The 13740-nt window shown below is 33.9% G+C and overlaps 2 protein-coding genes across 6 annotated transcripts; one reads left to right on the top strand and one right to left on the bottom strand.

Moving 5' to 3' along the window:
• Positions 1–6122: 6122 nt before the first annotated feature.
• On the bottom strand, positions 6123–9220 carry LOC136784899 (uncharacterized). Of its 4 annotated transcripts, none has more exons than XR_010824508.1 (6): positions 8960–9220; positions 7965–8783; positions 7538–7886; positions 7133–7436; positions 6546–7059; positions 6123–6480 (listed from the first exon to the last, which is right to left on the bottom strand). XR_010824508.1 is itself a non-coding variant. In XM_066745834.1 (6 exons), the coding sequence occupies exons 1-5, from the start codon at positions 9085–9087 to the stop codon at positions 6968–6970; spliced, it is 1692 nt and encodes a 563-aa protein (XP_066601931.1). In that variant the 5' UTR covers positions 9088–9220; the 3' UTR covers positions 6123–6711; positions 6941–6967. The 4 variants fall into 4 exon arrangements, 2 of the variants coding, with proteins under 2 accessions (XP_066601931.1, XP_066601930.1); XR_010824509.1 differs by having other exon boundaries at positions 6123–6711; positions 6865–7059; XM_066745834.1 differs by having other exon boundaries at positions 6123–6711; positions 6941–7059.
• A 348-nt stretch (positions 9221–9568) lies between these two features.
• On the top strand, positions 9569–13514 carry LOC136784901 (uncharacterized). Of its 2 annotated transcripts, XR_010824510.1 has the most exons (8): positions 9569–9833; positions 9969–10141; positions 11458–11611; positions 11677–12216; positions 12371–12661; positions 12757–12833; positions 12997–13059; positions 13219–13274. XR_010824510.1 is itself a non-coding variant. In XM_066745835.1 (6 exons), exons 1-6 carry the CDS (start codon positions 9797–9799, stop codon positions 13485–13487), a joined length of 1464 nt encoding a protein of 487 aa, XP_066601932.1. In that variant the 5' UTR covers positions 9569–9796; the 3' UTR covers positions 13488–13514. The 2 variants fall into 2 exon arrangements, 1 of the variants encoding a protein (XP_066601932.1); XM_066745835.1 differs by lacking the exons at positions 12757–12833; positions 12997–13059 and having other exon boundaries at positions 13219–13514.
• The last annotated feature ends 226 nt before the right edge of the window (positions 13515–13740 follow it).

The following is a 13740-nucleotide window of genomic DNA, read 5'->3' as shown; positions in this document are numbered from 1 at the left end:
TCGTTGCATGTTACATCAGGCCCAATTTACGAAGACTCGGCTCCTCCTAGAAACTTTGGCTAAAGCTAATCAGAGTCCTGCAAGCATTTTCTCTTCGAGCACAACCGCATGCATGCACAGATCTCTCAATCATTTCTTGCACACAATCAAGTATAATCAATTTTATCGTTGTATGTTGTATCGATCGATTGCATCGCAGATACTTGCATGCAATTAAAGAAACTCTAATTATCGATATTTGTTAATAGCACGTACGAAGATAATTATAAGAAAATGTTGAATTTATGTGATGGAATATTTATAAGATGATTGGTGAAATATTATCATAAGTTGACGATGATTGAGCCATAAACGATTCTGCTCTTCCTGCTCGATAACGATAATTTCGGCCATATTTTCCTTTCGCGTGTGGCAATTTATGGTTAGATTATCATAATTCTCGTCCGAGGTGTGCGATCGTTTTATTGCATGCGACCTGCACACGAGTCACGCTCCATCATGCAGGAAAAGCGGAAGAATATTTTGGCTGATCGATCATTGTCACGTACTTGAGAAATGCTACAATTATGATTGGACGGTGAAACAAAGGACTGCTCCTACACCATAGTCTCTCTTGTCTTATTTTTTTTTTTTCCTACATAACAGGTTTCGGAAGGAAATCCTTCCTTTTAAAAATGGCAGCTCGTGTAATGCTTCCATAATCCACGAGTTTAAATATAAGATTAACGTCAAACAAAGCATAATCGTTTCTTATATATATATATATATAATATATATATATATATATATATATATCTGTTGGGTATATAATCTATGGAGCAAGTATAAATAGAAAAAATGTGTAAAATTGAACCAGTCAGCAGCAAAACTCTGCAGTTTGAATAACCAAGTAGTGTATTGGAATAATGTACACACAATAAAAGAGACGCGTTAACAGTAATCGATGTTGAACCATACAAACTATTGCAATTTTCCACAATTAATGAATAGCTGAAACTGACAAACAGGTATTTATATAGGCGTTTATGGAGAGTTTTACGAGGCAAGAATAGTTGTTTGGTCAATTGTTGGGCAAGAGAGCTTGGCTCTCCTAATCTCAAGAGAGAGAGAGAGAGAGAGAGAGAGAGAGAGAGAGAGAGTGGGAAAAAATATGTGTCGAGAGCGAGATTTAGAAGGTTCAGCATCGTTCGGCATCGTTCGGCAGCGTTGAGCAGCGTTCAGCACCGTTCCCACCGCGAGAGAAACAAGCGGCCCGCACACGGGGTGATTTACCTGCCGCGTTCTCGCGCTCCCGCGCAATTCTAGCAGCTCGTTCATTAAACATTTACGCGAATGGTTATAGGTTTGTGAAAGAGACCGGCTAAAATTGCTATGTCGCATGTCGCACGGTTAAGCAAACTTTTTTGGAAGAAAGTCGAGCAGTAGCGCGCGCGCGAGCACAGTGAATTTTAATTGTCTCGAAGAGATCGAGTTAAGCGAGTAAACGCATGCATGATTGCATACCGATATACATTTGTCACGCACGAATTTTCGTTGATGTATCTTCCAAAGGCTTGAGACGTCATCGAATGCGCAATTATATACATAGAGATGGTACAAAGTTGACACCGGCAGCTTCCGTACGCCAAGCAGCTTCGTGATTGGACTCTGTATCCGATTCAGACGAGACGAGCGAAGCCTATGTATATATATATGCATGTGTGACATAATCGAATGCTGCACGCGGCCAATAATCGTCTCGCCCCGCATATCGCGCCCGCCCATATAAAGGTACATAGGAAGACGAGACGATTTTAAATATTTGGAAATAAAGTTCATTCCCCCCCATTTGTTCCGCCTAATTTCTTACATTTTCACCTCTGCGCTCTTGTACGTCATTCTATATTATTCTTCTGTTATTTAAATTAATCAAGCTACTTTTTCCACCAATTATTCCATCTTTTAAGCATATAACTCATCGAGATGGCTAGAGTATAATTTTGTCGAATACAATGAGAGCATTCTTATTCAACGAAACGTATGAAAGAATTAATCGAGGTGAATCCCCTATGGTCGTTGTCCGCTTAACGTTATACGTACACAAGATTTTACGTAAGATAAATTATTCTCTCGATGGCTCGCTGGCAACGTTATTTAAAATATTTGCAAGAAGCCTTCGAAAAGCCATTATCAGGCAACGAGTGTAAACGAAATTACACAATTTTGCAATATAATAGCCCAAACAGCGATTGTGCAACATAGACCGAGCTCGTATTGCTGAAACGTTTGATAATATCGAGCAGCATAAAATTTACACGACCCATAGAATATTCAATCAAACTTACGAATTTTTACCCCGAGGTAAATTCTATGTTGAGAAAATTTGTTACATGGTGAAAGGTATATAGCATATAATGGATTTGCACAAAAGATACTATTTTATTATTATTATAGTTATTTAGATCAAAATGCGAGAGAGGGAGAGAGAGAGAGAGAGAGAGAGAGACGGAGAGATGATTTTATTAATTTTCTCAATTGTACGAACAAAAAACACGTATAGGTGAATTAAAAAAAAAACAAAAAAAAAGTTATAATTATTAGCAGCAACAATTACATAGTAAAATAAACTGTATGCGAGGGAAATACTACTATGTATAATGATAAGTTTTCTTCAGTCGTGCAGGCTAAGATAGCGAGAAAATGATGAAAATTGTCGTCGGCGCAGTCGTTAAGCATAACAATGCTAATGGCTGAAATTACGCTAATTGTTTTCGTAATGCTGAATCTTCCTTGTCTCGACAAATCTAGCCCTAAACATTGCTAAATTCAGTCTCGACCAATTTTTAATATAATTTATAGATATATCAATTTAATTCAATTAAAAACCTCTCTCTCTCTCTCTCTCCATACGAGAATTCTTTTTCCAAATTAACTCTCGTAAAACTTTGCTAATAACGCGCAATCGCATTGTTCCATTTCTCTTTCCTTTATGAAACGCCACTCTATGACCAATTTGCGGCAAGTTTTAGGGATCAAGGGGGGGGGAGGCTTTCGTATTGTCAGGTTCAAAAAGTTTTAATCATAGAATCTATATATACATCATATACGCTTTGCAGATATAGGAAAGTGGATAAACAATCGGCAGAAAATCACAATGGAAAAAGAAAGAAATCGAAACTATGTCATCTATTACGTTTAAAATATGCATGCACGGTTTACGCGAGCGATTGCGTATTTGCCGTGGCGCGCTCCCGCGCACTCGAGTCTTCGTCAGCTTGGCGAATGAGTGGATGGCTCTAGAATGCCATTCATTCGTTTCCCATTTATCCGACGACGCGCCAATCGATTACGTAAATTCCAAAACATAAACAAGACGAAGCACACGCATAATGGAAAATTACGGAAAATTTTCAATTTCACCACAAACTTCCGTTTCCCACCGTGAGAATCATTATTTTTCTCTCATTGATTTCCATCCCTGCACCTTTTCACCTGTGACATTTCTGTCTTTCGACGCGGGTAAAACTCTAATTACTTTTCGTAACGTCCCGAGGTCAATGAGCTTTGCTCAACTTAATGCGCGTAATTTCTTTCTTACCATATTTGTCAAGTCACACTACTCTATAAGAAGCTCTCTTTACTTCTCAACTCTATATATATATATATATATATATACGCGCAGTGTCGAAAAAGTTGTGTGCATTTCTAAAATGATGCATTTTCAACAAAAATGTCCAAGGTACCTTGAGAGAAAAGTATTTTTAAAAAACTATTGGATGGCTGTACTAATTTGAACTTGAGAAACATGCCGAAGGACATACGAATGGTACCTTAAATTTTTTGCAAATAGTATATGCCCATTTCTTATGTTTTTCATACTCTTGTATATGGTCAAACTCAAAAGCTTCGCATAATTCTACACTGATTTGTAATTTCACTTAAGCGTATACAAGATACATGGACTTGAAAGTGTAGGTGAGCGACAAACAATGCTGCATGCGCAGCAGTCGAACTCTTTACTCTCTCTCTCTCTCTCTCTCTCTCTCTGTAATACTTTACTCCTCGATTGAGAATTTTCCAAAACTTGGCTTCTCTCAAGTTCGTGCCCATCGGGTTAAAACATTCATGTTTTCCAATGATTTTTTCGAAAATTTCTAGGTCATGATATTGCGTGGCTGCAGCTCTCTAATGGCTGAGCTTGGCTGCTCGACTAATTTCGGGCAGCATTAATCGCTCATATCATATTTACATTTACAAATGGAAATTCTTCGTAAACGGCTGGCTGAAATTAAAGATAAGACAAAATTTGCTTTATTAAATTATCAAGAATATTTTCTAACAATTGGGATGAAATAATTGTTTGGCATATGCATTTTAACGCAACAAAATGGAAGAAAATAGCGAAATTTATACTTTCTTTAAAAACGATGCTAAAAGATTTCATTTACAACTTTTTCCGTTAAGTTAGTCTATATTTTTCAGAAACATGTTAACAATGTAATAAAAAAATCTCATTGATACATCATTTTCAGAAGCGTGACCATTAAAACTCCCGCAAATTTCAAGGTTGCGTAAAAATCAATCACATTTAAACAAACAAAATGATTAAACTTTCATTTTAAAAACATTTCAGTATTTCACAATTATTTGATATTTAACGCTATCTACATATCGAGTGTGTGCGCTGATCTCTTCCAAACAGTAATCAGCACAAATTTGGTACAATAGAAATCTACCAAATTAAAAAACGAATGATTTGTTTGTTTTTTCGTTTTCTTTTCTTGAATTTTTTTTTGTTTTCTTTTTTCTCGAATTACGACCAACTCATACCATACATATGTCAACAACAGACCAAACCTCACCGTCCGTTGACATGTGAATTGGCCTTTATGCGAACATTATACTTATAATGTAAATCTTATTTACGTTCGCTTATTTTGTATACTTGACAGTGTTGCGACTATCATTACATTTTTATCAATTATCGAGGATTAACCAAAGATAGGATGATCGATACTTTCGCAGTTATTATGTAGTACAATGCGCTATACAAAACAAGGATGAAGGCTACATCGAAGGAAGCGACGCAGTGAACGTAACGTTAGTATAAATCAATTAAGGTACATGTAAACATGAATGTGTAAACGGTCTACTATATCGTGGAAAATTGATTCGTTAACGTATCAGCTAAATCCACTCCCCCCCCCCCTCTCTCTCTCTCTCTCTCTCTCTCTCTCTACTGTCTAGAGCAAAATCCATATACCACACTAAAGCATGAATAGAACGATTCAATTTTCCACTCTTACACCATACTAACAAAACAATGCGTTTTTACGCTTCCGTTTTCACGTGCCTTACATGTACGTTTATGCACAGTCACACGAATCAAAGTAAGCGATGTAACGGGCACAACGTGAACTTAATTCAAGCTGTTTACGAAAATACACATGGTAACCCACTTATCGCTACCCACTGGATGGAAAATATATACATCATACTTTTTCTTCACAACTACACGATCAATGCAGCTATGCTTACGTTTTCGCATGCCTTGGATTAACCCTTGAAGGACGGGAAATTTCTTTCCATTGAAATAGTCTCTCTCTCTCTCATTCTCTCTCTCTCTCTCCCTCTTGTTTGTGAAATTTCACTGCGTATGCATAATGAAGGTCGTCTGTCAAGTCACTACCTTTACTACTGGTCGATATGTCTACCGCTCCCGACCGTAAGGGATTAATCTTGCCTGCGTCCACCACGTCGTTTACATTAATTTTGTTTGTTTCTTTACCCTTACATGTGCAATACGCGTTGCTTTTTCTAACGTCATCCTAAATGAATGCAGCCTTCAAAAACACATTTCAACATGGTGGTATTTTAGTAGATAAATACTGCCTGTATCTATGAAATACTGTAGTTTTACCAATATTAACCCTCGTAATACGTATATATTAGAGATTGAAAATTTTTTAAATAAACACCGTGCAAATACTTTATCTCGTCACTGTCGAAATATCAAATAAATAAACTTAAGCCCCGTGTCTAGGAAGCCTTGATTAACTTAATCGAAGCTTGTGACACCGCGGGGGCCGCATCGATAACTTTCTCACATTTCTAAGGATAAATACGGTATTTATACCTATATATATATATATATATATATATATATATATATATATATATATACCACATTATCTAATCCGCCAGGGTTTATAAGATTTTTATATTACTCATCCTCGATATAGCTGTATTTATCACCTATAGTTTCGAAATTACGATATCATTCAAAATTCAATACCAGAGGTTGATCTATATACCAAAGTGCTTAGAATTCTATCTTCTACATTTCTTTTCATTAACATTTTCACGATCAATGGCAAATACACTGTACCAGTAACAATTTCAAGATTCAATAGCCTCCGTAGGAATGGAGATAATTCCGTATTAATCCGGCTTCCCGAGCTTCTACAGTTATTGCAGATCTGAAGAGTCAAACTTGAGACCCTGAAAATTCGCAAGACCCAATATGACAGTCTCAAAATATTAAAATTATTCATATTTCTTCATACTTAGTATATAAAGGGAAGGAGACTGAATTTTTTGACAACCATTAAATCAGATTCACTGTCTCTACTTCAAATTTCCAATCAGTAATCTCAAAATTTTCTGCATATTGAGTATGGAGAAGATCTGCCCATTTTATCACATTGAGGCAACCAAATGGGATGCGCCATTCTGAAATTTTCAATTTTTACTTAAATCCATAATTGTCGCGCGCCTAGAAATTACATAAACGAGAAAACTTTCAAATTCGAATCAGCTTAAATATTTTTTTATGAGGGAATTAAAATTTTAACAATACTGAGCCTAAAGAAACTCCTACGATACATTGTAATGTGAAATTGCCCTTTGTATGAGAAACAATTGCAGGGCCTGCATGTACCAAACTCTGTCTTCTTCATACCGATTAGACATTAATCATTGTAATATATTATAGTTCTAGTGATTCGCATCCAAACAATACATATTCCTCCCTTGATAACCAAAATGGATTGCCTTCTATATATTCTGGAGGGGTTTTATCTGAAGTAACATTTCAATACAATTAAAAGTTTTTTACAATGAAATATAAACCAAGAAAAGACTATATATTTACCAGGATGCATAGCTAAAGGCACATATGTAGTTCCCATTGCAACGTTCCAACTGTGTGTACCAGGGCAGCTTTTCACATCTAAGATTTTACTATACTCTGGTAGTAGCTCTTTCAAATCTTTGGTTAATCTTAATTCAAAACCTGATAGATCGGTATTTCCTCCAGTAAGTAAGATATGAGAGAGGCAATCTTGAGTGATCTCTTTTGGTAAGCCTAACGTAACATCTTTTATTACTTCTGGTAAACGCAGGCTGGTATACATCAATTCTGGTGCTATGTATACTTCGGATCCCAAAGAGACTTTCTAAAAAAGCAATGGAATTAACTAAAAATATTTGTTACATTAGGTTATTTATCTGCGCAAGCTTATTTCACACTTTGTTCAAACGTCTGACATTTACTAACCCAGAACTGTTTGTAATCTGCATAACTATCAACACGAAAATGAATGTGTTCTCTAGACTTTTGATGTTCTGCCTTATTTTCATTATTATTATAGCTTAATCTGCACCTTTCCTTAACAGCTAGAGTATCCAGATAGGAAATTGGAATTTGATTATATTCTTTAATGGCCTGTTTTAAATGATATGCTACATGCCAACCACCAACAGGCAATAACTTCCATCGATTTGGTATTACTCGACTACCAATTACCACTGCTACAGTTGTACTAAGGGCACCACTATCGATAACCACACAGGTCTCGATATCGAGCATAGCACATGCTGCCAATGGTTTTGGGACTAGGCAAACTCTAAAAGTGAATTGAATATTATGTATCAATTATAAAAAGCAATCAATATCAGTGAATTTAAATGCAAACATTATTCACCTTGCTACTTTAACTTCTTGAAACAAATAATGCAATAAGTGTTTTCTTAACACAGGATGCATTGCTAATGGTTCGGACAGCATAAGAACTGCATTTGGTTTTCTTAAAGTCGCAGTTAAATTCATCTGATGAAATAAATGGTCGACAAATTTTTTAAGAACTGGAAATGTCCCGTCGCTTAATAATGCCTCTGCTGGACTAATTATATCAACAGTTGGAATTCCAAGAACTTTACGTGTATCAGTACAATAACCATTAACAAGTTTTTGATAAACAGGATTAAGTCTTGTGTAAGATGTTGGATCAATCTCATATTCGATTAACCTTTTCTTTTCTCTATATAATTTCATAGGATTGCAAAATACACAGAATGGTCCGCTAGGCCTTGGAATTTTTGTTGTTGTCAATTCTGATAGCTTTAAAGATTTTAATATTTTAGCCAGTGTTCTTTCTGCCTTCACTGGTATATTACTGCTACTAGGAGTATTTTGTACTAGATCTATGTGTGTCTTGTCTTTGTACCTTGGAATACCAAACATAGAAAAGTGCCTTCTTAATCCAAAATGAGGAGTAATTATCCAAGTATATTTATTTCCTATTTCAATAACTACTTTAGCACTGGATCCCTCGACACAATTTCGCTGACAGGTATAACCACTGCAGTGACAACATTGTGGAAAAGGAGCATTATCTCCTAATGTTATTACCATATGCAATCTATAGCACATTGCTTTAAAACTGACACTTAGTAGCTGCAAACACTTTATGTCAGGAAATCTAAATTGTACCTTAGAAATCAAATGTAGCCATTTTATCTTCCTACAAAAGGGGTGAAAGATTAGAGTAGTATAAGAAATCCAGTAAACTCAATGAAAAAATTACAATTTAATTTTAACAAAAGATTTTAATAAAGATGTCTTTGAAAATTATTCTTATATTGATAAATATGAGAGGTGAATTCTGAATAAAGTGATATCAAACAACATTAAACTTACCACAGATAATCTGCATCTGACGTTCTTCGAAGATATTTACAAGTGCTACCAAAAGCAATAATATCAGGTACATCGCAGTACAATAATATTTTAATCCAAATTTCTTCAGGAAACACTGCGGGATCCATATCTTTAAATAAAAGCGATAAAAAATGTGAAAATCGATCAACAGTTTATTTCCCACTACTTCCCCAGCAGTAGAGCTGCCAGATTGATCCAGGGAATTTGTGTCTTTCTACCAACGTGACTGTGACTATAGGTCTGTTCTCGTTGGCCTACACTTTTAACACTTTCTACACTTTCCGTATTTCTGTCTTTGTCCATTGTATGTATAAGTTGACATCCTAAAAAGTGCAAAAAGTGTAAGCAACGAGAACAGACCTTATGCGGTTATATATGTATATGTATGCATGTATGACATGCATACATACATACATATTTTCAGGAGTCAGAAACTCTGTCAGGATGGACATTACAGAAAATTAATTAGCTTTCGTGTTTGATCGTAATTGTAAAGTGTATTCGGGCAGATGCTATATTAATGTTACTGCATGTATACGCTCAAGAGAAAGGGGTACAGTAATTACATATCATCTGATTTTGGAATGGAGTTGCATACGTACTGTACGTGAAGTAGTTAATCATGGAACACATCTTGGCATTGGCCCTGGGAAAGTAACCAGGCTCCCCTATGTTGTGCGTTACAAAAAGTGACAAAAAGCAATGGGAGTATTTAAGCCAATTAAATTATTTATTATTTTTAATTGAAACCGTGGAAATATATATGTAGTATATATACATTTAAGTTTACATAAATGTAACTTTTACAGTGTAGCCATGGGTATTCTATATCTGTACTATTTTATTATAGGAGGTATATTCCATATAATAAAAAAATTTTTCAATTTAATACTTTACGTAATTTTAGTCACATGTTTGATATGTCATTTTATGCATGAACAAAAAAATATTGATAAACACATGTGTATTATATTTGGAATTGCAATAGTTATAGGAATATCAGCTGATGAAGGAATTGTGATTCTGTCTAATGATGGTCCAGCAATGCTTGGTGCTAAAATAACGTTTAAAGCAGAATTGTATAAGTATAATGGACAAAGACCATCGGGTACATTTAAATATAAATGGAACGATAATACAATTAACTATAACCAGTACGAAGTAAGTATGATTTAAGTTTTATAAATTTAAGGAATAGGTTTATTCCTCCTAACCTGTAAACTTTATATACAAAAGAATAGTTTAACATTGTTAAGAGAATATACCAAAAATAAATTTTGCAATTTTCAGTAGTTAATAATTGTTACATTGGTCAGATGTAGCATCTATGTAGCTGCTACCAATAAACTCAATATTATTGGTTAGTCACTTTAAACATATCTCTTGTAATGCATATTTTGATAGCAGATAAAAAGCTGCTGCATCTGTTGAGGGTAACCAATGATTGTGTTCATTCAGGCATTCCAATTCTTAGGGAAGTGTTTGTCAATATTGGTGTATTTCAAGCAATATGTTCTGTGATTATTAAGCATTCGAGTTACCTGAGTACAGCTGATTGTTCAAGCAGTGAACCAATTTTTACTAACAATCATATTGAATATTGATGAAATTTTCTAACGAATCCAATGGGCACAATTAAGTATGCATTGAAATATTATTATTTATTGAAAAAATACTTTAATAATAATGGGTTTGCTTGTGCATGAAAAAGATATGGATATATCGACATATAGCTATTGCAAATTAGTACTAGCATGTACTTAAAGGGTTAAGAATTAAATTGTAAAGTATGGTTAATAATTGAAAACTCGTTATTAAGGATTGAAAGTTCTTTGAATTAAGGTTCCCCTCAAGGTAATAACATTAATCAATGAATTGTTGTAACAATAAGAAATCTTAATTAGAGAGAGAGAAAGAGGGAGATAGCTTTGAAAATGACTAATTTTTGGAAACCTAGAATTGAAGTATACTTTTAACCTTGAAATAATTTTCCATTACAGACTAGTTCTGAAAATTTTATATTTTTTTCTTTAAATGTTCACCTAATAAGTTTCTGATGTCTGCCTCGCCAGAAAGCTACTGTCTCATCAATCATTTGCAAATTTATCAAGTGCTTTTTTACACAGTATACAAATATCCAGCTTAATGTCATCTTAAACCTGCTGCATATCAACATAAAGACAGTAAATTGAAATGTATAATTGTATAAGTAAATCAAAAAAGTTATCTCAAAATTTACCGTTAGATAATAATTATAATATGCATATGCATCACTGCACATTCTTAATTGCATGTTGTCGCATTGGTATGCAGCAAACCTAAAGAGCTGCAGTAATGTTGAAAAATTCTGTTTGTGAGAAAAACATTTTTAAAGTTTTAAATGTGCCCATTCTGTATATTAAGGAATTGAATTTACCATGCTCAGACAGCTATTTTGCTGTCTACAAGAAAGACTTAAATTTATTCCTGCATTTCAGACTGGGTATATAACCAATAATACATCATCCTGGACATTAAGCTATTCACATGTGAATAATACTGCTGGTTCTTACAAAGCCACTGTTACTGCTTTTGAATATGAGTTTGGTCAGCAGAAATTCAGTTCAAAAAGCACAAATTTTAATATAACAAGTAAGTTGCATAAATGCCCATTGCCTACCTTTTATAAATATAAATCCAATATTATTAAATTTCAGATGAAGTGAATGGTTATCTTAATGTGATACAATATAATAAAACCATCAATGGTAAATTTGTTTTATCTACTTCTCCTGTAAAAATAGCAGTAAATATAAGAGAGGGAGATTACGAATACATTAAGAATAAAGCAACATCATTGTCAGTATTTTGGTTTATTGATTGCAAATATTATGGCAAAACAAATGATTTAACTTTTGTATATAACGTTTCAAAGCCCGGGGCATCCCATGAACTGAATGCCTTAGTTATTGCGTCATATAATCATATAAAAAATACTTCTGAATCAACGCTGCTGCTAAATGTGTCAAACCCCGTAAATGCTAGTGACGACGAAAGTTTAAGCTTAGCTAATTTAACAACATTGAAGCCTTTATTAATTAGGGATGATGCTGTAGCAGAAGATGTCGTTAGTACTGAAGAAGTATTTCCAAACGCTAAAAGGTTCGCTTTTCCGCATTTTTGCCCGAATTCGTTGATTATTTCGACTGATCCTAAAAAATCATATGGATTTTTTACACGACAGATTTTAGTTCGAGGTTTGTATGACAATATAATTTTCAATGTTACCTGTCTTCTGCTGATTTATAAGTCGCTCGCGTGTAGAGGACTTTTAAGAGTTACAAAATCTGTTAAATACTTTTGTGTTAAATATTTTAATTAAGTTTTTGACACTTATTTGTTATATTTTAGCACCAATCACAAACATTACAGTTGATGGAACCAACTGGATTCAGCCATGGAATATGCTTTCTCTAAATGTTTCTTTTAAAGGATCAACCCCTTTCAAAAGATGCTTGCAATTTCATAGAGGCATATATAATAGTACAGGAAATGAAACATGCGGAGAAGTCGTGAAGTTTGACTACAATAATTTTTCCATTAGTCATTATTTCCTTGAACCAAGTGTATATACAATTTTAGTTATATTAGCTAACGATGTTAGCACACAAATTTATCCACTGACAATAAACATTTATAAAGGTATGCTTTGTTGTGTTAATGATGGCATCTCTATGTCAAAATGTACATATTTCGCAGTTTCTTATTTTTACGCTTTATTATTTTGCATTTTTAAGAAGAGTCCAGTGTATATATAGTCTAAAAAGTCGAAGACAGTCACTCTTCGAACTATAGAACCTTGGGGGAATTAAAGGTAAAAATGACGAATATGATTATTTTGTATCGCGTATCATTGGTATAATCCTGTAATTTGTATTCTTTATTATCAATATATTTATATGTATTATTCGTTAGATTTATAATTTATCTGGTTAATCGAATTACAGTTGTTTGAAATTAGATTACTTATTTTCCAGAATTTTGTGTAGAGCTTTTTTGCCATGCCGAAATTGTAATTGAAACGGAATTGGGGCGAGAAAGTAAGAAACTCTGAAATCCTCACATTTTGGTATAGATTGGCCTGTATAAAATTGTTTTAATTAATGGAACTAGTTTCTAGATGTGTTAAACTAGTGAAACTAACATTTTTTGAAGTAGTTTAAAAAATTAAGTCATACAACTACTTTTTTATGTTTTAGTTACACCTAAATCTCAACTATCAGTTATCATTATTCCAGTTTCTTGTACACTGATTGCAGTGGTACTTGTTGTTTTTGGTATTGCTTTCTATTTACAAAGTAGAGCAAGATTTACTGTTGAGGTTGCAGATTTTGATTTTGGGAAAAACAACCCAGAGATGGAATACAAAAAGTTTTGGGGACGTTTGCGTGATTCTTTTAATACCACTGTATCTTCATGGAATAAACGGATAAGCGTTCGTCAACCATGTTATGGAAGTACGATATAATAAAAAAACAAAAAAAAAGATGAACAAGTAGTCAGGACTGATTTCATGACACCCAAACAAATCATTCAAGTTTTAAATTGTAGAAGAGAACAATCTAATATAATATAAAAAATTGAAAAAAGTCAGGGGAGCAGTAAGACGAAATGCATGAGAATATATTTCAAACATTTACTAATGAGTCAATTAATTATTATAAGGGAATTTAGGTCCTGCAAAAAGTTACATTCAAGAAAATTTGAGAAAATATTGGGAA

This window comes from Prorops nasuta, unplaced genomic scaffold (genome assembly GCF_024137725.1).
Source record: "Prorops nasuta isolate Cenicafe-Biocafe unplaced genomic scaffold, Cenicafe_Pnas_1.2 PNAS00095, whole genome shotgun sequence".
In the NCBI taxonomy this organism is placed as follows: Eukaryota; Metazoa; Arthropoda; class Insecta; order Hymenoptera; family Bethylidae; genus Prorops; species Prorops nasuta.
This window is presented reverse-complemented; position numbering and strand designations above follow the sequence as displayed.